The following is a 26284-nucleotide window of genomic DNA, read 5'->3' as shown; positions in this document are numbered from 1 at the left end:
TTCTAACGTGTAGTTACTAAGCTCAATCAGATTATTCATTTTATATTCAACAGCATTTTTTTAATTTGCTTGACTGAATATGCGGAAACAAGCGATCCGATCCGATCATTAGCACTTGTTTGCATTTTCTGATTTGGTCAGAAATTGAATTTTGGCAGATCAAAACAGGTAAAAGCAACCAAAGTTTTGGAAAAATTTCAACTTTTTGTTTGAAAAATCCCGTCATTTTGAAAGTTTATGCTGTTTTTGCGACCGTAGGCCATCAGATTGACAATTTATTCAACTGGACAACTTTTTCAAGTTTCATTAACGGAGAAGGCCAGAATCAATGCAGCACTTTTTTAGCGCTGTCGGAGATCGTGTCTAATTCGAAAAGTATTTAATTTTTTGATTCAAATTTATTATGTATTCTTGAAATATACTCGTATATGTATAACTGTACCCCTAAAGCTTTAAATGAAGAAAGTAGATTTTTTGTTTTTATTTAGAAAAAATCGCTTTTTTCAGACTGTCATAATGGGTGTACCGCATTATAATTAAAAATCTGAAGAAATTTGTACTTGAAAGAAAATTAATTTAACAATTGTTTATAGTTTGCAGAGTAACAAACTGATTAAAAATGAAAAACAAAATAGTCACAAACGGATTGTTGAAATAGTCAACTAGTAAAAGTAGTGAGATTAACCGGTTAGAAACCAGTTAAGAGATTACAAGAGAGAGACTAACCGGTTAAAACCAGTTAGGAGACTACGAATCTATCACAAAAAATATTTGTGATCATTTAATTCAACAGATAATATATAAATAGAGCTTAATTCACGTGGAAATGCATGTAAGATTACTAAAAACAGGCAATATCAGGGAAGTAAGCGCAGTGTTTACGACATAAAGCTGTTGCTGAATAAACAGAATCAACTATTTCAATAGTTTCAGCTTGGTCATAGCAATTAATTATAGAACATGTGTAATCTTTGCATACCAATTAGAAGCTTGGAATTCATTAATTTTCTAGAACAAAGTGACACTGTAAAGGAAAAACATTAACCTTGCTGACCAGTATATCTGATTGGCTATGAAGACAACTTCAACAATAAGCTTTTAGTATGATATCCTTAAAGCCTATTTATTCAAAATGCAGCATCAATTGAACTAAAAATCACAAATAAATAAATAACATAATTTTATGATAATCACAAATCAAAAGGTTTTTTTTTTCAATTAAATACAGTTTTCATGTTTCATTATGGATGCTTCATCGCAAGCATATTCTATAATTCCAAAGTGATGGAAAAGTATATATTTAGCCAAGTATATATATGTTTTTTAGAAACTTAATATGCTGCAGATATGTTCAATAACCCCCTTTTCCAGCTAGCTAGCGGCTATCATTAAATTCAATCTATCACGCCGCAGTTAGCTGGTCTTTTGGAGAAATTGAGCTCATTAAATTTTTACCACAACTTACAATCAAGCAACGCCATCGACCAGCAGACGTAAATAGCTTTAAGCTCTATTTTAATTTTCCCCCATTCTCTACACACTTTCAGCTATACTTCAACTATTTACAGCGACTTCAGCGCAGCGCGAACTTGAGCAAAGTGTGAGCATATCCTTTACGACATGATAAACAATTGAATTCGTTGCTTACTTTTGCTCATTTTGCGCTGATCTGCTGCTTCTGCTTTCAATCGCTTGCTGTCACATTTTAATGATTGGCGCTGGCAGTGTATGCTGCCATCACAGCCCCCCATCCGCGGTGACACAGCCAGTTTGTTTGCTTATCTGCGCGCCTCTTGTGGCCGCCGTTGAGTAGGATGTGTGGCACATTGCTTATTGCCTGTCGTTCCACACAATCGCGCGCTGGCGTTGACAGACACACAGCCGCAATCACACTCATATATGTATATAGGTATACACGCAGAGTACCTCTGTGCACACTTTAATGCTTGTCAACGCTGCGCAAAGCTTATTTAAGCTTGTACATCCGCTCAACCATTCGCTATCTGCTGATTTTGGTCGCTAGTGCAAGGGAATCGCTCGACTACGCTGCTGTACACTTTTGAAAACAAATCCCTAATAGGTCAGCTGTGCTGCAAATGCTACAAATGTGCGTAAGTAGTGTGCGCAGACTTCTATCTTGGTTTGCTGCTAACAGTTATATATAAAGCATTAAGTGTGAGTGACTGTTGTAAGGGGGTGTGCTTGCGTTGGTGTCTTATTGGTTTATTTCCTAAGAAAATATTTATACAACACGGAGTAAGTGAGTCGGTTTACGAGTATCAGTTGAATTGGATTTGTCTGCACTTAATGCCAGCTTTGAAACAAAAACTGGAATTAAAAGTGTGCGGGCGCGCACAAATATTTGCCAGCTACTTTTAGTTAAGTGGGTGGAGTGTCGGCTGAGGTGGAAGGAATGAAGGCACAAGGATGTCGTAAAGTATTTATTTTTACAGCAGAAAGTTTAATCATTACAATTTATTTGTACTTTAAAGCAGATTCTGCGTTTAAGGGTTTTTGTGTGGAAATTGTTACTTATACGCCCTGGTGGTTCATTTTGTTCTTTGACAGCTTTAAATAAAAGTCTCATACAGCCAGTGTGCAGGTGAGGTACTGTTTTGTTGTTGTATATTATAGCTTTTAATGTTTTAACTGAGTTATATTAAGCTGCTGTGGAAAATTACTCATACGCCATGACAAATATATGTAAGGCCATGAGGGAAAAGGTGAATGTTTACCATATAGTTATTAATAATAGTGGAAACAAATACTTCATTGGTTAATTAAAAATAATTTTATTGATTTTAATTTGTTTACTCAATATAAATAGTGAAGCTTAAAGTCAGCAATAAATAACTAATTATTGTTCTAAAATGACTCCCTTAATACAGAGTATTATTTATAGAATGAAGAGAGTAGTTGAAGTATAAAACTAGAACTGACCAAGAAACTTTTGCGATGGGAATTTAGTTTTTGCATAAACAAATTTTTTGTTTCTGAATATATCCACACGAAATTAGGCACGTATTATAATCGAAAGCAATGCTGCAAGTTTCGAAGAAATTGTTTAGATTGGATCACAATAGCTTATAGCTGCTATACGAACTAAACGTTTGGTATCAAGTGCTTGCATGGAAAACTTTCTCATTTTACGAGATATCTTTACAAAATTCAGCATGTATTATTGCCTAAGACAGTATTGCAATCTTCGAATAAATTGTTCAGATCGAATTGCTATATCATATAGTTCTATACAACCTGAAGTGGTGAAATCAAGTTCTTTGAAGAATATTTTTATTTATGAAGGGTATTTATTATAGCTTCGGTGCAGCTGAAGTTAAAGGCTTTTTTTTTTTTTTGTCTTAAATAAAAGATATTCCTTTAAAGTTTAATTTTATCATAATAATTAAGTACTTTATAATTCTTGTGTGATTACTCACACGACAGGGTGTATTTAAGGCGCACACCTATTTTGAAAAAAAAAAAATTATTTTCCCCTCTTTCATAATTTGCTGGGTTGTTTTTTAAAATTTACGTACTAATATTTTAAATTGATATTTTAAATAGTTTTTAAGTTACAGACTTTTAAAGTGCGGCCGCACAGTCCAATTAGCTCCTTTAGTTTAACTTTAAACGCGTTTTCTTCCTAATAACATTTTCAAATTAGCCTGAGTGATTAGTAGGAGTAAAATTTTACGATCACTATCAATTTTCTGCATATCTTCTTCTTCTTTTTTATTGGCATAGATTGGTATAGGCATGTCTAGTTCTCCATATAATAACCGACCACTTTTCAGATCTGATGAAAAATCGAATTTTGACAGGCCAAAAAGAACAAAAGTTATGTCAGAATTTAGTGTTTAACATCACAAAAATTTATATTCATAACGAAGGTTCTCTGTTAAGTGACTCACTGCATGCAAAATAATTTTTCAATTATCCTAAAAATTCAAAATGACTCCTATTGCGAAATGTTCCTTCCATAACTTTTCTAATAATATTGTCCAAACTTTCAAACGCGTAGCATGTCTTCTACCTCTTTCTTTTCAAACTATGTCATCCACCATAATAAGCAATCCACTTCAATATAAATTGAGTTTAAATTTTCTTTGCAATATATACATCACCAACCTCTGCACTTACTACTCGATTAATTTAAATGCCGCCTGGAAATATGTAACTTTCGAAATCAGCTTGCTATTTTGTTAAATTGTTAATGCGCACAAAGTTATTTGCAATAAAATGAATTTCAGCGATAATTAAACAAAGCTCACAATTAACCGCGACAAAGCGAAAAGCGCAAGCAGAAAATAAAAGCAACACAAAGCATAGTTGTAAAGCAGTTTATATGAAATCGCATTGGCATGAGGAAATCCAGCGCAAACCACTAACAAATTTGTAGGCGTTGTACAAATTATTGTACTTTTATTAATGAGATGCCAAGCAGGAAAAGTTTGGAGTAAAGTAAAGGCATTGTGAAAGTCGTAAATTGCTCCAGAAAATAATTGTTTAAAGATTATGTGACCACGTGTCTTAAGGTAAACTTTTAAAAGCAAAATTGAAGCATAAAATAAAAAAGCTGGTTTTAGAAGAGCTCAGTCGTTTGATGACTCAAATTTCTAAAAACAGTCGACATCTATTAGGAATTTCTCTAACGGCGTTTTTTAGGCGACATTCATGAAAAAGAGCTTAAGACCTCCACTGTCTTTTTTATAGTTAAGAGTCTATAATTTCTTCGAAGATTGCACTGATAACTTAGACAATAACCCGTGCCAAATCTGCTGAAGATATATGGACTATAGAAAAAGTTTTCTAAACAAGCACTTGATTCCGATTAATCAGATTGTAAGGCTGTTAAATGATATTTGTTCGAAAATTGACAATTCCAGCAAATAAGCAGCTTCTTGAAGCGAATATAACGTGTAGGAAGATTCAGATCGATATCTTAATAGCTGTGGAACTGAGTACGATCTCGAAAAAAGGTGTCTGGCGGGAAAGCTGATATTTCTGCTTAAAATAAATACAAATCCAAAAAAAGAAATTGTTACTACTAAAGATGAATACAGGCTGTACCCGAGGGACTTATCAAAATATTGGTTAAAAACAAAAAAAAAAAAAATTATCTAAAATATGGTAGCAAGGCATTCACAATTCTTTTTATCTATTTTTTTCGGCATGAAAACTGTTTAAGGTACATTTTTCAATACCGACTACTAATAATAATAACCACTTACTATCCCAACGAATTATTGTTTATACAAACTGCATTTTCAAACTCAAACTTTTCAGCCTTCTTTCCTCGCTTGACTGCTACACTTCTGCGCCTATTTGTTTACATATTATAATGTTACTGGTGAGCCTGGACTTGCTCGCTTGCGTTAACCCATAAATAACGAAAATAAATTTTAAAATGTGCAATAATTTCGACATTACGATGCCGCAGGGAAACTATGCGCATTGAGCAACAAACAAAAAAATTATCCCAAGTTTAATTTTATATACGCAAAACTTACGCGTACATACATAGAAATGTATACATACATACATATGCATGTGCAGTATTTTGGTATGACTTAATGTTTGCGCTGCCGTTGTATCAACATTATCAATCCTTTTGAAACACGCCCAGAGCAAACGAGCACATTTAATGCGACACCAACAACAGCACACACTTATGTGTGTGTTTGCACAACTGCTTACATATACTTACGCAAACGTACAAGCTTAAGTGCGTGCATTAACAACGGCAGGCGGCCGTATCGCAAACAAATCCCGTACGCACAGCGGCACATAGCTGTATGTGTGTGTGTGTATTCTCATGTACGCTCGCGCCGGCAAACAGCTCAATGTGTGCAAAACCGCTATGTTGCACTGTATTGTATTGCCTCTCATTTGCCGACACAATCAACTGCGCGCTTGTGTGATTTGTTTGGATTTGTTAAATTGAATTTTTTTCGTTAAATTATACGCTGCTGCGAAGCGTAACGCTATGCGCTGAAGCCTGCCTTTACCACTCAACATATACATTAGGGTGTCTGCTAGTTGATTTTTCTTTGCCTACGCCCCTGAAGTTTTAATTGTTTCCTAAAAGTACTTTACATATAAATATCCACAAAGAAGTGCTGTGTTGCTCATACGACATGGCGTACTGAATGAATGCGCAGTCAATCGATGTACAACGTTAGATGCCAATAACTTTTTAAGGATTGTTTTTTTTATGGAAAAACGAAGTGGTAATTTTTGTACAATGCAAAAGTTTTTCAAAGCTTTACTTGCTTTGGAGATAAAAGAAATTTTATACGAAATACTATATATCATGGAAGAACGAGAAGAAAAAAAAAAAATAAATACATATAATTCAGACACGATTTAATGTAAGAAGCTTGTTTAGCAGATATAATTCTTACAACAGCAAAATCTAAAGCTTCAATGTGGAAAATAAGGCCCACCCTAATAAACATATATGCATGTGTAGAAGTGCTTTAAATTACGCCAATCGCAGCAGTGTTGCCGTTTGTAATTTCATCATAATAAAATCAACATTTTTGGCGGCACTCTTGTACACACACACACACACACACACCAAAATACACATACACGCACCTACACAATATCAACCACATTTATGTTGCTGCGTTGGGATTGCCGCTTGTGCTCATTGTTGACTGTAGTGTGTGTGTGTGCGAGTGTGTTCGTGTGCCGCTATTTGCCGAATTTATGTTTATTTCGTATTTTATAATCGCAAGCGTAGTTTATTTGAAAGCGCAATAATACAAATCAGCAGTGTCGCTCATCCATAACGGCATTGTGTTGGCAGCGTACTCAGCTGAAGTTTTCAACATTTGCTGTATAAATGGAGCTCCCAAAGGTCATTTAAATTTTGTTTCGTTTGCTAGCAATTTTAACTAAAATAATATTTGCGATTTCGCTTCTCGCCCGCTTGGAAAACATATTGCGTTTTATTGGCTTTATGGAAAAGCTGTTAATATTGTCTTGAATAAATGTAGCTTCAGGGATTGCAAAGCCAGTCGCCAAGCTGCGGAGGCAAAAGTTGGCATTATTCATAAATATTTCTCTATAAAAATACGAGGGTTTTGCGATAAGTCACCAGAATACAAGTATGATATTTAAATAAAAATTTTAAGTTTTCTGAAAACGAAAAATACTATAATTTTCGAAACACAATTTCTGAGACGCTGTAGTAAAATTAATCAACTGCAACGAAATTGTGTGACACAACAAATTTCCGTCACACTCATGATATACAGCGCGTCACTATAATGAACTGAGCATAAGTGCGACTAACGTTTTAGTTTAGTCGGCTCAATACACAGTTGATTTGAAAAAAATTTACAAGGTTGCCAATTATTTAAAATTTTTAATTCAAAAAACATTAAGAAAAATAATCAATATGAAAACTGTCGTCTATCTAATACTCCTCAATCGGAAATAAATATTAATAAGGGCTGCCACCTGCTAAAATTTGTTCTTAATAAAATATTCAAACCAGACAAATAAATAGAAAATGGACACCAAATTTAAAAACTTTAGTAAATTTTTTGTTAAAAATACATTTTAATAGGATTGTCACCTGTTTAAAAAAAATATCTATAATAAAATTTACAATATTTAATAAATGTGTATCAAATTTAAATTCTTTAAGCAGTGCGTTTGGTCAAAATTTATTTTAAAAGTGTTGCCATCTAATTAGAAATCTTATTTTGAATAAAGTTTACAAAATAGCCAAACATTTAATACGCATTTGTATGTGTACCAAATTAAAAGGCTTTAGGGAGTGCTTTTGGTCAAAATTTTTTTCAAAAGTGTTGCCACCTGTTTACAAAAAACATTTTTAATAAAGTTTAAATAGCTAAACATTTAGTATATGTGTACCAAATTTAAAGACTTTAAGCGGACCGTTTGTTCAAAATAAATTTCAAAGTGTTGCCATCTTTAAAAAAATATATTTTTTTAGAAAGTTTACAAAATAGCCAAACATTTAGTATATGTGTACCAAATTGAAAGGCTTTGGAGAGTGCTTTTGGTCAAAATTTATTTCAAAAGTGTTGCCACCTGCTTAAAAATTTTATTTTTAATTATTAAGTTTTAATAAAGTTTACAAAATAGGCAAACATTTAATGTATGTATGTGCACCGAATTTAAAGGCTTAAGAGTGCTTTCGGTCATAATTTATTTCAAAAGTGTTGCCACCTGTTAAAAAATTTATTTTTAATAAAGTTTACAAAATAGGTAAGCATTTAGTATATGTGAACCAAATTTAAAGGGTTTAGAAAGTGTTTTTTGTTTAAGTTATTTTTGAATAGGGTTGCCACCTTCTTAGAAAATTTAGTTAAACACAAAATTTATGAAGTATATACCCTTATGAATACTTACATATCAGCAACCAAAAAGTTTTCTGTAATACTAGAATTCCTCGAACATTTTTATTAAAAACTGTGAAAAAAGTATCAGTATATGGTAAAACGAATAGTCTAACGAAATATGATGTAAAATGAAAATATATGTTATTGAGGGTTGCCACCTATTTCAAAAAAATATTTTTATAAAAATGCAAATAATTAAAGTGCTGACTATTTATTTTTGTTGAAATTATATTTTAAAAGTATTGCCACTTGTTTAAAATCTGTAATTAATTAAAATGTATTAAGTGAAAAAATTATTACAATATTTAAACAGGTGGTTTTAAAACAATGTCTTTTCTCAGAACAAGTCGAAATTAAATATTTGTGATTCAAGGCACAAAACGATTCATAAATTTCTTTAAAGAAGACATTTCTAATTTCAGTCAAATTGTTCGTGACCCAAATGCGAATACGTGTAGTCCTGCATTAAAATTTGAATAGAGAGAGAGGAATTTAGAAATATTTTTTCTGACTAGCAGAAGTAAGCACCATGGCAGCTTGGTTGAACAAAATGCACTTTTATTGCCTTTGCATGGCCATTCAATCAATTGTCCTAAACAAATATGCACTTTCTCAATGTAAGTTCAAATACTCACTTAACAATCATTGCAGAAGATCAGAAAGCGCATAAAAATTTGGGAAAATAAACGCTCATCAGCTCAATAATTCAGGATGATGTCCACAGATTGCATTACTTCCTTTAAAAATATTCAAATGAGTGCAACGCAGCGACAAGAATGTTGCCATATCTGCTCTGCAGTAGCAGCCAGCCGCCATACAATTATACCGACTCTGTTCAGTGCTCAGTTCATTATCGATGGCAATAGTTCACCAATATGAGATATATTGTTTTGTGAATTTGCAATGAGACATTGGCCATTGCGTTGCATGCCCCATACCAATGATGCATCACTGTGAGATAGGCAGAGGCCGGGCGCAGGCAGTGGCACAGAGGTTAATGCAGTGGAAATTTCGGAAATAAACAGATGATGCACTGGCATTGATTGTGAATTACGTGCGCACGTGTTTGCGTGTATGTAAATCAGGGCATTCTGAAAACTTGCAGCCGGCATCACATCTGCGCTTATTACTCATGATTGCGCATGTGCGTGTGCTTGTCAGAGTTATGAGCCTCGTGTGGCTTGTGCCTGAAGTCCATATTAGAGGTTGCCATACTGACGGTATTAGTCGCCTGTAAAATCTATGTAAATTGTTTTACCATTTTGTAGGCAACAAAAACAACAATAAAAATAGCAACACATTATCGTCACATGTTGTTGTTGGTTCATTAAGGAAGTATGCTTCTGTTTGACATAGTTTTCAGCTTAAGCGTATAAATTATGCTCGATTTTTACGGGTCCTGTGTTCCTAGATATGGTCACCTGCACACGTTCCAATAATTCAAAGTGTTTCGTTTGAATGAGTCATCAATAAAAGCTAAGTAATTTGACTAGCTGAGTCTGTGTGTGAATGAAGCAGCTAATGTGGTGCTCTGAGTTACTGACTACCCGCCACTACCTGTCAAAGAAATACCAGTTGACTTGACACGGATTTGTCCAGGTTTTTTTACGTTGGAAATTTTTTTATTATCTAATATGGTTATTGTGTTTGACAGCTGTTTACAACGCGAACAGTTTGTTTGGCAATTTCTACCAAGAAAAAGATGATTAAAACAAGAGTTTGTTTGAAGTTGTGTATTTTCAATGGAATCATTGCTACTGAAAGCATTAAAAAGGTTACAAAAGTGCTTTTGGGAGTATTTTTCTCAGATATTTTATTTGCACAAAACATTCAGTGAAGGTCGGTAGGTTATCGAAAACTTTCCACAGGCGACTCCATCCAACTCTGTTAATTTTCCACGACGATAGCATCAAACAAGTTAAAAAAACATTACTGGAAAATCATAATGTTGGCATCAGAGAGATAGCCGAGAATCTCAATATTTCTTTTGTATCGACTACTCAAATTTTGATTATAGTTTTGGGTATGAAGAGTGTCAGCACACCCAAAACTAGTCCCCAAAAACTTAAATCGTATGCAAAGACAATCGAGCCGCAACAGATTTTTCTGCCTTAATAATAATTTCTTTTTAAATAAAAGGAAAATTGTATTTATGACAGTTAACACTCAACAAAACATCAGATAATATCTAAATTGTTGTATTTCCATACAAAAACGTCTATCGTGTTATCTTTTATTGCACAGACAAGCCATACTATACAAACAACTGTTTTGTTCATCTGTCTGCAGCAGTTTATGAAAATATTTTGTGATATTTACCTATTAAATGGATTAAAACAACACGTGTAAAATGAGACTTGGCCTATTTAATCCCAGACACAATGTGTATTTCTATGCAAACATAACAACGATTATGTCCTATTAAATTATTACGCAACGATTTGTGTGATTACACATGTAATACAATGCCATTATTTATATATATTTAACACAACATACAACCGGATATATACATACATATATACAAATATTTACAATATTTGCTTTACTTTCCCTAAGGCAGTTCATCAGGTTCATTTAAAGCAGACATGGACCGTTGCTGACATTTGCTCGAAATGATTGACCGAATTGATTGACCTAAGCAAGTTTAAGGTAGTCGACAGTGAAAAGTGAAAGCTATTTCATGAAATGCTTACACATATTCGAAATTCTATTACCAACAGATATGGCATTTATGTATATGTATATATAAATTTATATAAATATGGATTTTGGAATATTCTCTGCGGTTATGACACATAACTTGGTATTTCATTTGGTTATATGTTAGGTGTGAAATTGAAGCCTACAAATATTTTAGTGGTAATAGTTATTTTAATAACATTTTCTAACAATATTACTATATAAATGGCGCTGTAACAGGACTAATCCAAAAAAGAAATTATATATCAAACTATCATGAATATACATATGTATGTAAGTCAAATATATGTAGGTCATTCCATCCAAAATTTACCCCCAAACTTTTTTTGTGTTCTTTAAGGTAAAATATTAAACACGTACTTTTTCATTTCCCCTCAATATGAAAAATTTTTGTGTTTTGAATTTTCAAAAATTTAACGCTTGGAAAAAGTTCCTTTAAATATTATCGTATATGACGATGAGTATTTCATTATAAATAGAACTAATCGGTTTAATTTCTACGATTTTCCTCTGTTTTTTATAAACAAATATTTTTTTCAACATGCAACCATTTCTATTTCTTTTTTATTAAAAATGTGCATACGACTTTTTAGTTACTAATTTACAAATTTCAAAGAACGTTTAGCATGAAAACAGTTTTGAATGGAATGTCTAATATACTATATATGTATGTATATATATATGTGACCTGGTCTACGGAAAGGGGGCTTAGGTGTCAAAAAATTAATGAGATAACGAGAAACTGACGAAACGTTTGACGAGTTGTTTATTTTTAACAGCTGTTTCCCAGAAAACTAGTTTTCGCACGTTAGCTCCCTTTTCGTAGACCAGGTCACATATATATTTTTTTCGCATAAAATTTTGACTCTTTCCCCATATATGTATAACACAACCAAAGCTAGAAATTAACCAGCATTATAGCAACGGAAAAATCCTTTTCATTATCAAATTTGTCTTAAATTCTGTATTGAGGTATATCCAGGAATGGAAAATTTTCTTTGTACCGCATCCTCATCGACACAATTTTTATGTGATCAAAATCCAAACAATGACGCATTCATACTGAAAGACAATTTTTTTTATAAAATGGTGGCTGCTCATAATTAAGATCTATTTTGAATATCTAAACTATCGAAATATGAATCAATTTGTCTTTTTACAATAGAATACCATTTTAAGTTGGAGGTCAACCTTTATACATAGATCATCGAATTAAGTTCTACTGATTTAATGAAGTTTATTAAAGGTCTCGACCAAAAGTTTTGCTCGGGGGCTTATAAACATTTATGGTAAAAATATAAACTACTTTTCAGTATTATTTCTTAAAAATAAAAGATAAATTTAGTTTAATTTATAAATAGACCTAATTTTAAATCATTTTCGAGAGATATTTCACCAGAGCATTCACCCAAATATAATACGTCACATGAAGATAATAATCTCTTCTTTTTATTATATTATTATAATATAGTATTGCTTTAAACCTTTGTGTAATATTAATTCATTAATTTTCATTAATCATTTCATTTAATTAAGCTTAATATAAGCCCCTTTATAATTTTTTTTATTTCAATTCTCGTTAAAACCAAAAAAAAAATTTTAATTTTATATTGTTTTCGTACTCATGCTCTTATTCTTAACTAGCTATCACTTACCTCTTTCATCCATGCTATCACCCTTGTAGGTGCGTGAACGGTGGGATAACTTGTCTCTGCTGGTGGTTATTTCGTCGCTAAGATGTATACTTTTGTGCGAATTTGTGCTTGAACTAATTTTTTAAATAGTTTTTAATTATTTTTTCACGATTTTTTAAGTGCAAAAGGTGAGAGAAATGTACAGGGCATCATAGCATAGAAGAGATAAATAAAATAAATTATATAAGTTTGCAGACTAATTAAGTACTTAAAATTACTGAAATGCAAATGTGAGGTTAGTAATGAAAACGTGGCAATAATGTGTGACTAAAGTGAGGTAAGCAAATATTCATAGTCTGAAGTGAAATAACAGATAAAAAAATTCTATGAAATTATTAGTTATTTGCATTATATTTATAAAATTATATTTCTTATTTATTTATTTTTTTTTTTTAATTTTTATTTTTAAATAAAATTTAAATTTTGCTTCTAATACATGTATTTTTACTTATGCTGGTTAAAATTTGAAGAAAAAGTGGGCTAATCTTTCCAAGAAAAATTTAAAAAGCCCCAAATTGTAATACAAAAATTCTAACCAACTGTTAGGGAAGCACTACTTTTCGACTACTAGAAGACAAAAGAGAAGGATGGATTCTTGTGCAGAAGTTCACGCAAGTAAGGAAAGTTCTCACAGTGCCATTCACTTTGGGTTGGCCAGAAATGATTCTTTTACATATGACACAAGCAGCTCACGACTTTCGGTCCTAGGCCAAGTATCCTCTGGGTAGCCAAAGAACATCCATTTGAAGGCGAGCAAGAGTGAAAATGCGAAACATACCCTCAATGGTTTGTGCGCTGGGTTTCATAGTGGGAGAGAGACACCGTTACCGTGTTCTGGTATTCACCCCGGTGGATGAGCGCTTCTCTCGCTACGATGTCAAAATCGTGCTTGGCGACTTTAACGGCAGGATGGGCAAAGGAGGTACCTTTGGTACACAACAAATAGGTTGAGGCTGATCGACTTCGCCGTGGCCCAAAATGTGGTTATCTGTGGTCCTATATTCCAACATCGGAAATTTCATCAAGTTACTTGGCTGTCACCGGATCGAAAAGCCTCCAACTAGATCGATCATATTTTGATAGACGTCTGCAGTGTGTTAGACATGCGTAAACTCCGAGAGCTACAGAGCTGAAAAGAGAAGAGTGTACAACCGCTGGCGTACGCTGATGACAATCTTAACTTCAAAGTCGTAGATAACATCTTGGAGCCAGACTTAACACTAACAACAACGTCAGCTTCGAAATCAAACGCAGAATAATTCTTGCCAACAGAGGCTACTTCGGACTGGGTAGGCAATTGAGAAGTAAAGTCCTCTCTCGACGAACAAAGATCAAACTGCACAAGTCCCACATCATCGCCGTCCTACTACATGGTGCATAGGCATGGACGATGGCAACATCTGATAACGACGTTACGAGTTTTCAAGAGAAAGATTTTGCTGAAGATTTATGTTTCTTTCCGCATTGGCAACGGCGAATGCCGCAGTCGATGGAACGATGAGCTGCACGAGATATATGACGACATTGACATAGTTCAGCGAATTAGGAGACTGTGGCTACGCTGGTTAGATCATGTCGTCGGAACGGATGAAAACATTCCAGCACCTAGAGTATTCAACGCAATAACCTCCGGGGAAGTAAATGAAGAGGAAGATCATCACTATGTTGGAAGGACCAAGTGGAGAATAATCTGGCTATACTTGAAATCTCCAATTGGTACCAAACAGCAAAAAGGAAGAATGATTGTCGCGCTGTTGCAAAATTTGCTATAACCGCGTCTACGCCAATGGAGAAGAAGAAGAACTAAAATGAACTTACTAAATATTGGATGCAAACTGAAACCCAAAATCTGAAAAGCGGTTATAATAACGGTACTGTGTGGGAGTGCTATTTGCTTTCTGGCCCTCATAGTACAATATTTTTGATTTTCCCTTCAATTTTAATGCATTCTTTTGTACAATATATGTAAAGGCAGGCGCATTTATACTAATATTCTGATGCAAATCTCTTTTAAACATTCTTCAAATTAACCTTCTCCACTTGCTCGCCGGCGAACTCGAGTGGCCGACGTCGCAACCTTTGGCAGCACTGTTAGCTCTGCACTTCAAATATTTCCACTACAAACTTAAACACTTTGCCATTTGAATAATTAAATTTGACGATGGGAACTTTAAAATTTCATAGAATTTTAATGTCTCGACATTCACTTCTCCACATACACATATACACAGGATAGAGCAGTTGTATTGGTGCGTTGCTAAAGTGCTCAATGCAACGAGTGCTCATGTTGTGTTTGAGCTAAAGTGTGTATGTGTGTGTGGGTGCGTTTGTGGTTGTGCTTTGGTAAGTGCTTTTTACTTGTGTATGTATGGTTGCATACCCTAATACTAATATATATACATATCTACAAAGTATTTATATACATAAAGACACACACATACACACAGAGAGTGCTTGTGCTAGCTCACATACATTGCAGTTTTTTGGTGCTTTTTGTTATGGTGCAGATGTGTCGGTGGTGCCGGAAGTGCCGACTCTGGTGCCGAAACCGTGGCGGGTGATGTGGTATAAGTGAAACCATCAAAATACTCGTGCATTTGGTGCATGCCATGGTTGCTATTACTAATGGTGATTATGTTGCTGCCGCTGCTGCTGCTGCCGCTAAGCTCCGTTATGGACTCATCTCGCGCGCCGGACGAACCGAAACCAAAACCAACACCACCGCCAACACCAGCATAGTGCCGACCAGTGTTCATGGTGTCCAGCGAAACCTCAACATCATCACCATCAGCGCCACCGCCGGCGCCCGCACTGCCGCGTCCATCCTTCTCAGCTTTAGGCGTCATTTGCTGGCGCTGCCACTGTTGCTTTTGTTCGGTCTTTTGACGGCCACGCGTCGCCACATCATCGCCCACCTCCAGCAGCGATTCATCTTCGTCGTCGTAGGTGTGCGGCGAGTGCGAGGCCAATACCAACGGATTGTTGAGACCCCACGAGGGCGGGTGCAGGTAGTGCGGATAATTTGAATAGATTTCAGCGCGTATACGATCGTCATAGTCGTCCTCCTCTTCCTCGTCGGTGGAAATGTTGTTCGAGAGCTGTTGTTGACCGGTGGCATTGGCGGCTATCAATGAGTTCGACGACGACGACGACGACGACGCTGTTGATGATGATGTGCCATTGTGGTGTTGTTTTTGTATTTGTTTTTGTTTGAATTTCGGTATGGCGCCATCCGGGAAGAATATTAATCTATCTGCAAGAGAGAAGTTGGAGAGAAAGACAAAGAGCAGTGCTTGTGCGCGTAAGTACACTAGTGCCAAGGAAATTCAATTAAGTTTAATGCAAAATTATATAGAAAATGAAAAATTGCGAAAAAGGTGTGCGCTTCAGTTGTGTATATATTATATGTATATACAGTGAAAATATTTATATATATATATACATATTGGTAATATACTTCGATATATTTGATAAACGATTCTGCTTTGGTGCTAGCATAGCTCTGGTGCAGTGCGACGACAAGTGCTACCGGAAACAAAAGATGAGAAAAAATCTAAGAAAATGCAAAATTATCAACACAAAATTAATGAACAAAAAGTTTTGGTTTTAAGGAAAATTAACAACAAAAAACTATTTTCGGAATACAATAGAGTTTGTTTTAGAAATTTGTGTTGGTTAGAGAGTGTCTGTGTATGGGTGCGTGCTGTGTGAAGCGTCAAGCGGAGATTGTTTTCGATATACTAAGTAATCATTAGCTGCGATATTTAACAGAAATACAGATTTACAATAGAACTTTTAATCAAATTTGTGCAAAAGTGTATTTCGTAACCAAGAAAAATGATGCAGAAAAACAATTTGATTAGTGACTTCAAATTTATCTCCAGATGAACATTTTTTAATAGAAACTTTTGAATTTGCAATTTATTCAAACACATACAAAAGCTGTCTGATTGGCCCAGCGTCACTCTCAAGCGAATTTAACAAACTATACCAGATGCTTAAGCAAACGGGCAGAACTTGTATTGTCTGCTGACGCATGCGCAATATACGAAGTGTTATAATTTTATTTCCTTTTTCACGTTAAAAACGTTGCTGTGACCCTTTACTTTAGTTTTCTATAAATTACTATCGTTGATTTTAAGTCGTATGTTTCAAAAACAAGGAATTTTCTTTTCAATTGTCATTTGAACCATTCGCAATAGTAATACTGATCTAGCATATGTGAAACAAAATTTGATAGATCTGCAGCTAGCGACTACACCACTTTAGAGAAATCTCCGCACACTCTTTTGTACGAATTAAACTCGGTCACTTGTTTGTTACTTTTACATGTAATGTTTTTCACAAGAGCGCATAAGCGAGCAGCGAAATAGCGAATTCAATATTTTTCAAAAGACTTTTTGAACTGAGCAGTACAAAGCCAAGAACTGACGGATGTACTAAAATAGACACATCGCTGTTTTGTCTTTGGAGGGTTTTCTTGTACTTTAAAAGGCTTTCAATTGAACATCTGCTTATATTACAGGGCAAAAAGAAACACTGCTAAGGAAGATTTCCTAAAATAAGAAAATAAAACTTTTAGTGCTATATAAAGTTTTTAGTCTTGTACCATATAAAAAATAGCTCAATAATATGGCAAGACTTTGACACTGAAGAAAAAATTAATTATTTTAATCAATATACCATTTTATGTGAAATTCTTCTAAGCCAATTTTTTATTTGAAGCTAAGTACATAGTGAAAAGTAGCACAACAGCGATGCAAACATGAGCATTGGAAACTATTTTTGAAATCTGCCAAATTCGGCAAATTTCAGTTCACATAGTCTTGGCATGAGTCGGCATTTTTTACAAATCAAAGTAATTATTCTTCAATTGTTGATATCAATACTCCGCAGAAAATTATTGCTACAAAATTTAACATTGCTCACGATTTCTACGTTCAAATATTTGCTTATGCTTTCTATTAGTCGACAGTGAAACGAGTCATTCTATGATAAGTTTCCGTTTCTACCCAATACCACTGATTTTTGAAATCTTATAAATTGAATATAAATTCGGTTCCTAACATTGCCTTCTCAGAGAAAAGTGGAAAAGGCGTAAGGTAGACAAAGGCGCAGATATAAGCATCTGTACGGATGCGTTCAAACTAGGCAATCGAACTAATAATCGAATTCAAACAAGATAATTGGTGTCTTTTCAGTAAAATTAGATAATAAAATCGCCTTCCGCCTACTAGATCACTGCAGTGTCTTTCAAGCGAAGATCACAATAACTCAAGAAAGCTTTTTTGTTTTGACTAAGAGTGTGCTCACAACAAGGAATATACATATTTATATATACAAATAGCCAGACGGCTTCAAAACCACTGAAGTCCCTTAGGGTTTCATCAAAGTTAGTTGAATAATGCCTAAACCTATTTCGCGTTATACCCGCAATGGTTTCCAGGTCATGGAATGGTCCCTGGTAAGTGTGGAGCAAATTAACTAGACAAAATTACAATTAGACTCCAGAAAAGGGGGAACTTATGTGCTTCTGGCTAGTTGCGGATATTTAATCCATAAACATCTCATTAATATAACTGAGTCGCAATGACACTGATTTGCTCAACGAGCAGACAAACGTGTACCGATGGCAATGGATAAGGGCCGAATAAAAAAATTCAAAAGGGGCGACATAAGAACACTTGTTGAAGTGCCAACAGGTCACTGTCTAATTGGTAAATATGCGTGCAGACTAGGTACGCCATATCATGACTCTTGTAGAAACGATGAGGAGGTAGAAGAAAAGGTGTCTATAAAATATATTCTATGCGAATGTAAGGCTTTATATACATTGAAAACTATAGGGTCTCGAATGTTGCGCAGCTAACAATTTCTGTACTTTTGAACATCATCAGAAATAAATAAAAAATATGTAATCGATTTCTGTACATTAAAAGCAGTCTTTTTCGATAGAAAAAAATATTTACAACTGTCTAATTTTTTTAAGTATTTAAAAGATTTTAGTGAGAAATAATTGCTACAACTTTTTTGAATCACAAAATTATTAATAACTTAAGGCTACACCTAATGTCAAAATTCGAAAATCTTATTTTTTAGTTTTGTAAATTAAAAATAAATATATTTTTGGATTAAATTAAATTAAAAAAAAAATAGAGTACAAAAATATTTTTAAAAACTATATACATAACTAAAATATAAGATTTTTCGATCTAAAGTTCATCTATTTCATGAGTAAAATTTTTTAAAGTCTCCCAGTTTGTTAAATTGTTATTAAGAAAAATTGTCTAAAAACAAATATTATTTGGCTTCTGTATATTTCTATATTCTTTATGTATATTAACTAATTTTCATTAAATATATCCTGAATATTTAAATTTTTAATTGAGCATAACACACTTTCCAATTTTAGGCACTCTAATAATTATTACTCCTCAAAATTAAGTTTAAAAGCTATAATGGTAACACAACCATCGAATCCCACGCTGTGCATACTTAAAATTAATTTTAGATGCTATATCATTCAGAGCACGAATGGCAGATTTGTGGTGATCTAAAAGTCATAGCAATTTTGTTGGATTTACAAATGGGCTATACCAAGTAAATAGTTTTTTACAACATACATCACATGGAATGCTCTAAGCCATTTCCTCTAGTTAAATTCTTCTACCGCCTTTACATATCAAATTGGGACTAATGAAAAACTTTGTGAAGGCTTTCAACAAGGATGGACCAGCATTCAAATACAAATATTAAGCGACGCCAAAATTTGGACCTTAAGAGAGATTCTAAAGGACCAAAACTATATTTTACAGGACTATTCTTTTATTTATGTATATTAATGTTGAACTAATTTTGTCATTAAATATATCCTGAATATTTAAATTTTTATCTCGATGGAAAAGAGACACCAGGGCCGATGGGATGCATAACACAACTTTAATCAAATACGTTATTTTTTTTAAATTGTAATATTTCCAATTTTATATAAGTAAAAAGCAAAAAATAATAGGAAATAATTACCATAGTTTTTTTTATAAAATGTTTTGTACTTTAACGTGTTACTAAAAGCCAAATTTTGTATATTAGGTATATTTCCAAAATAATTGTTTCAAAAAACATATTTTTTTTCCTATTCAGTAACCTCAAAGCAATATAAAAATAAAGTATTCTATAGAAAGGCAAACAAAAAGTTACATTTTGTACTGTATTGTTTATAATTTTTTTAAATTCAAATATTTTGGAACACTTTACTGTATATACTCGTAGAGCTCTGACTAAATCCGGTACAATCAGCAATAAAAAATTTGTGCAAAGTCTAAGTGCAGAGATTTTCAACAGTCATTGCTGGTACGAACTCAGCACCACAAAGGCATTCATGCCTCAAACAAACACACACAGCTAAATTTACTAACCTTATTTATGTATGTATGTATGTATGCATGTATGTATTTGTGCAAGCGAGTTGTTGCTTCTCTGAATTTATATAGGTAAATTTCCGTATATAATTTACCGCTTTTTTATAATTCAAAGTCCCACACGGCGGACAACTCAAAGTGTCAGCCACATGAATGCGATGCGTCAACAATAACAACAACACAAAGAAAACAGACATGCTCAAGAAGATGTTGTGTCAAGCAATACGGAAAAGCAAACCAATCACAGCTGCTAACTATGAGAAATGCACTAGACGAATTGCCACACACATATACACATATGTACATAATGTACGTGTGCATGTATTGTGTATAAATATTTCTGTGCGATTAAATGTGACAAAGGTGTTTGCTGTTGACTTATGTACTAAGGTGAGCCAACATGTTGACATGCAGCGTCTAACGATGCTGCTGACAGCCACTGTCATGGTGACACTGACAGCAACAACAACAACAACAATAGCTAAAGTGACAGCAACTGCAACAACAATTGTGTTGCTGACTGTAGCTAAAATTATAGATGCAATTGCTTGCCAACAAATTACTACAACAACTACACACACCCACACTAACATGCGAAGACAACAAACACACACACACATACATTTATATATATGAGTATTAGTATTTTAGCTACAAACAAACAAACAAGCGAACGAGCGAGCGTGCGAAGAAGCTTAGATTGTAAAGAGCATACGGAAGAAGCAGCGAAAGAGATGCGTAAAGTGTAAATTTAGATGACTGATGCAGCAGTGTCAGAGATGCAAAGCAGGCATGCGAAGGTGAGCAGATTGAAATACTGTAGCAAACAGGTCTGTTGTGTTGGTGATAGTTAGAATTCAAAGAATACTTGCAAGAAAGCTTTGGTGGCGTGGTTTGGGTGGACGAACAAGCGTTACTAGGGTGAGCAGGTGACACAGCGGTGCGGGGTAGTTGTTTTGATTGAGTGAGTAGAGTGCAGGATGCAATGACAAAGAACGAAGAAGCATAGTAACTTAAGGTTAGCGAGCTGGCTGTTGGCGGCGGCAGATGTGCGTGTATGTGTGTGTGTGTGCGTGTGCGTGAGCGAGTGATTTGTGTATGCATGGCAATGCGGGCGAGATAGTGGCGAGCTGGTGGAGTGATGACGGTGAGCGTGATGCGAATGCATATGCGTCTATGTGTGTGTGTGTTGGGGTGAAAGTGAGCAAAACTGCCAGATTTGAGATTTTACTTTTACATTTCTGTTGCAGTTTTGCTTTTTTCTGTTTTTGCTTTGCGGTGTTCGTTAGGCTACATATTGGTATTGGAGTATAAGTAAGTAGGTAGTCTTAAATTGAGTCGCATAGTTTTGAGTTGATGCAGAAGCGTGCGATTGTTGGTTGTTTACTTTTCAAAAGATACTTTATTTCTTGGAAGCGATTGTATGGAAAAATTCAATGAGTAAGAAGTACGAAGTAAAGTAAAGGAACCAAACGCAGGAGAACGAAAATAAAAGTACTAAAAACAGAAAAAACAAAAAATAATAAAAAACAAGAACAAATCATAAACAACGAGGTAGTCAAGAGTGGTTAGAGTTACAAAAGTTGACACGAAACGCAAAATAAAAACGGAACACACAAAAATTAAAAATTTGAAAAATCATATTTCTTTTGTAGAGACAATTCAAATTACTTCAAATTGCATAGCTTATGCTTGCTTTGTTTTTTTTCTTGATTTTGTTTGCGCTCGTTGCGAGTTTCAATGCTTTTTTGCTATCTTTTTCATTTGCTGATTTCGGTGCAAAAATCATATTTGTTCCTTTACTTTGACTACTTTTTCTCTTTTTTGTTCGGTTTACTTATCCAAAATGAATTAATTGCAAAATATCTTTTTTACGCTACTCTTGCACAATTTACGCTGTGCTGTTGACAAATGGTTGCTTTGCAGTTGTTGTTTGCTTATTTGCTTATATTTTACTTTGCTTCAATATACTTTTATTTGCTGCTTGTTATGTGTTTTCTTCTTGCTTTGCGTTATTTGTTGGTTTACTATTTTATTTTGCTTTTGTTTTCTTTTTTTTTTTGTTTTTTTCTATAACTTACCCACACACGGATTGTGATTAACTATATTAAATATACGATCACAGCGTTTTTTCATATGATTATTCGGACAGATACAGCCGAACATGGGCGAGAGGCGTAAATTTGTCCACGAGTCGTGACAAGCATCTCTGTGTTGGATGAAGAAAATATATGTGATTAATATATATGCAGATTTATGTAATAAAATATATATAATAGCTGTAAGATTTTCTGTATTTATGCATTAAAAATACTCCCTTAAAATCAAAACTCAACGAGAAATTTAAATACTGAGCCGCTGTAGGCCAATGACATTCAAAATGCAGGGTTTGCAGTGATTGATTAAAAAGTCCTACCAAATCACCGCTATCTAAGTAAAAGGCTCTCAGTTCCATAAGGCTTATTTCGAGAGGAGATGTTATCTATACATCAGTAAGTATCAGAGGTTGAAGCGTATCTGAATCAAGAGCAACAAATATTCTCATTTCCATACGCTGAAAAGATGATTCGAAAAAGATGACAAAAGCCCAAATTAACTTAACTATAACTCTATCACCTCATTATGTATAGTTGAAGCTTTCTGTTATAACTATACATTTTGCTTTTAGTCATCATCATTTCTGAAATAGTTTTGGGGGGAACAAAAAGCATATTTGTGAAGGGGTAAATAAAGTGGCTGTATATATTCCAAAAAGGTTGGAATGGACTTCTTCGCCGCTTTCAAAAATATGAAACTCTTGTAATGAGAGAAGAACTTATATTAGAAATGATAGAAAAATAGTGCATACAGGGTTTGTCCGGAAAGTAATAGGACTGAGTCGACTTAAAAAAATTTCTTGAACAATCGTTACAATTTTTTAAAAACTTTCAAAATAGACCCGTTTTGCGTCGATGCAGCGCTGTCAGCGCGATTTCCAAGCATTGAAGGCATCACAGAAGGCATTCTCCGGAATGGCCTTAAGAGCCGAGGTGCATGTTGCTTGGATCCTCTTTCATCGGCCTTTTCAGGCAAGGTAACAAAAATCTGGGCTGTAGCATAGCATAGCCTGTATAACACCAGGAGATGGTGAACCCGAATTCCCCATCCATGACGATGGAGCGGACGTTTCATTGGCCGGCCATGAAAAAGATCGAATATCAATTACCCGTCCGAAAATCAAACAATAAAGTCGGAGGGAGCACACAGATGGATTTCTGCTCTAATGAGCCGAGCTATGCAAAAACACGGCGGCGAAGAATGTTTGTTAAAGGTGCAAGCATCAGCTTCTTTGTAACGCTCTCTAATTCATCGGTCGCGATGAAAGCATGCTCAACAAAAATCAGATTATTTTCCGGAGAAACCCTGTAGGAGACAGATGTGCTCTTGAAGAGGAAGCCGCATTTGCACATAAATAAAGAGATAGGCCGAAATGCGTGAGTACGATGAGCTTGACAAGCTGGCCGACAGGAGTAAGGCTCAAAATTTCTACGAAAACGTACGGCGACTAACATAAGCTTTCAAGACCGGAGCATACTCTTGTACAACCCCCAGAGGTGACTGATGCCCTGAGCATACCAAAAATTGTGAAGGAAGACTTCTTTAGCTGTTGAATGGCAGTGGAAGCATAACACCAGGAGATGGTGAACCCAATTTCTCCATTGACATGAGCGGATGTTCCAGGCCGGCCATAAAAAAGATCAAATCAACAAAAACAAGAAAAAGACCAGATATTCACCGATGCTCACCATCAGCTTCTTTGTAAAAAGACTCTCTGCAAACAGAACGTCACACAGCGCCAATTACCGTGGTATAAGCCTCCTCAACATCGCATACAAGGTTCTATCGAGCGTATTGTGTGAAATATTAAAGTTCACCGTGAACAAACTGATTGGACCTTACCAGTGCGGCTTTAGGCCTCTCAAATCAACAACTGTCCAGATATTCACCATGCACCAACTCTTGAAAAAGACTCGTCAAAAGAGAATCGACACTCACCGCCTCTTCGACGATTTCAAAGCTTCTCCTCAATTTGCTACTACTGGAAAAAATAATTCAAGATGCAGAGCTGAATAGAGAAGGTATCATCTTCTATAAGATTGTACAGCTGCTGGCGTATGGCGATGATCTTGATATCATTGGCCTCAACACCCGCGCTGTTAGTTCTGCTTTCTCCAGACTGGATAAGGAAGCGAAGAAAATTGGTCTGGTAGTGAACGAGGGCAAGACGAGATATCTCCTGTCATCAAACAAACAGACGTCGCACTCACTCGCGATCACGTCACGGTTGACATTCATAACTTCGGCCAAGAAATTCAAAGCAGAATAACTCTTGCAAACCTTGCAAACAGGTGCTACTTCGGATTGAGGTGACAATTGAGAAGTAAAGTCCTCTCGAGACGAACAAAGACCGAACTCTATAAGTCACTCATTATTCTCATCCTGCTATATAGTTCAGAGGCATGGACGGCGACAACATCTTGTGCAGTTATCCACCAATAAATATAATAACTATATTCTTTATAAAAATAAGTTTTTTACAGTTTGAAGATTTTTGCAAACCCCAGTTAAATTTGTTTTTATTAATTTTTCAATATGTTCGGATGAGAAAATTTATTGAATACCCACAAACTTTTTTTATTTCTTGCTATTCGAATAAAAAGAAGTTTTTGTATTCTTCACTCACTTCTAATTTTCCTTGCTTTTGCGCTCTGTCCGCAAGGGCGTTTTTCATTTACCGCTGTGCAGTCAAACACACCACGATATATCATAGTTAGAAGAATATTTCACAGCGGCAATTTGTCCAACTATTCAAATATGATGCACTCGAGCTCGAGCAACTTGCGGCAATAAAGCGATTCACTCGTAATTGAGGGCAGCAAAACTTTTCCATAACTGCCAAACACGACTACACACACCTACACCTGCAAACATGCAAACGCAAGAGAACTTTCACTCTTGCAACTGCAGCCGAGCCACCCTCCTTGTCTGCCTGCCTGCCACTTCCTTTACTTATATGACTTTAGTGACTAAATTTGCCGAGCGTTTTTTTCAGCACAACTTTTTCCATTTGACTCTGCAACGCAATCGCCAGTGTGTTGTGGTTTGGAGGTTAGCCGGCGTTCTTTCCAATCAAATTTCAATTAGAACTGAATGCAAGGGGTTGCCTTGGATATAAGTTTTTATGCGAGGAAGGGCGTGTATGTTTGTATGTGTGCGTAGCAGAGAGCGTAAGCGTACAAATCTAAAGTCGAGAAGGTCCCAAATACACACTTGCACCCATTTACTCACAATGGATCTCGCGCACATACAAGTGCTATATATACATACAATAAATTATTCAGTCTTCCCCTCCGCATTGCCGGTATTATGTTGAATGCAATGTCTGCAGCTCAGCATTCAATGTAAATGGCAAGTTGCTGAGGGACCTCCGTGGCATCTGCAAAGTGCTAGTGAACTCAGTTATGAACTCGGAAACTTTATTTTCGCCCAGTGCATATGCTCGGGTGCGGATGTGGGTGCAGCGCCGAAAAGCGGCGAAGAAAGGAAAGTATACAGATAGCAGAGTATTGAACACTGCCACCACAAGCAACGAGTGGGGGTGTTGGCGCCCTGCATTGTACTCGTACCTCGGTTGGTATATGTGTGTGTATGCATGTGCTCTCGCACAGCTGTTGGCACTACCCCGGCTATTAATTATGTAGAATTCATTATCGATGATAATAATTGATTTTAATAGTTGTTGAGTAGTGCAGCGACTTGCTGCCACATGAATGGCGGTGCGAAGTGCGTGTACTGCTGCAGCAGTGAGCGGGTTTGAAGTGTGGCGGCAGCGCCGTTGGGTGGGCTAATTAACTGCGGCTTGTTGACACGAATGGCGATAGATTTAATTAAGTCGGCGGCGCCACTGGCAGAACAAAGCAAGCTGATTGAACTTATTGTAGTTTGTTTGTCATTACTGTTATCTGCCAGACAGTCGTGCAAAAGTTTGAATGTGATAAGTTTTGTTGATATGCAAAACTAACAAGTGTCGAACTTCGTGATATTATTA

At 35.2% G+C, this 26284-nt stretch overlaps 1 protein-coding gene across 5 annotated transcripts in view; it reads right to left on the bottom strand.

Annotated features, from left to right (window-relative positions):
* LOC126767522 (uncharacterized) overlaps positions 1 to 26284 on the bottom strand; it is a 617976-nt gene that overhangs the window by 55529 nt on the left and 536163 nt on the right. For 3 of the 5 annotated variants that reach the window (XM_050485002.1, XM_050485009.1, XM_050484998.1), the window contains 3 exons: positions 22278 to 22405; positions 15251 to 16031; positions 12740 to 12852 (listed from right to left, as the gene is read on the bottom strand). In XM_050485002.1, the coding sequence (XP_050340959.1) occupies positions 12740 to 12852; positions 15251 to 16031; positions 22278 to 22405 (1022 nt within the window). The remainder of the gene's footprint in view (positions 1 to 12739; positions 12853 to 15250; positions 16032 to 22277; positions 22406 to 26284) is intronic. The other 2 variants (XM_050485014.1, XM_050485019.1) reach the window with 1 other exon arrangement.

This window comes from Bactrocera neohumeralis, chromosome 2, assembly GCF_024586455.1.
Source record: "Bactrocera neohumeralis isolate Rockhampton chromosome 2, APGP_CSIRO_Bneo_wtdbg2-racon-allhic-juicebox.fasta_v2, whole genome shotgun sequence".
NCBI classification, from domain to species: Eukaryota; Metazoa; Arthropoda; class Insecta; order Diptera; family Tephritidae; genus Bactrocera; species Bactrocera neohumeralis.
Note: the sequence above shows the minus strand (reverse complement) of the source record. Positions and strands in the feature narration are given on the sequence as shown.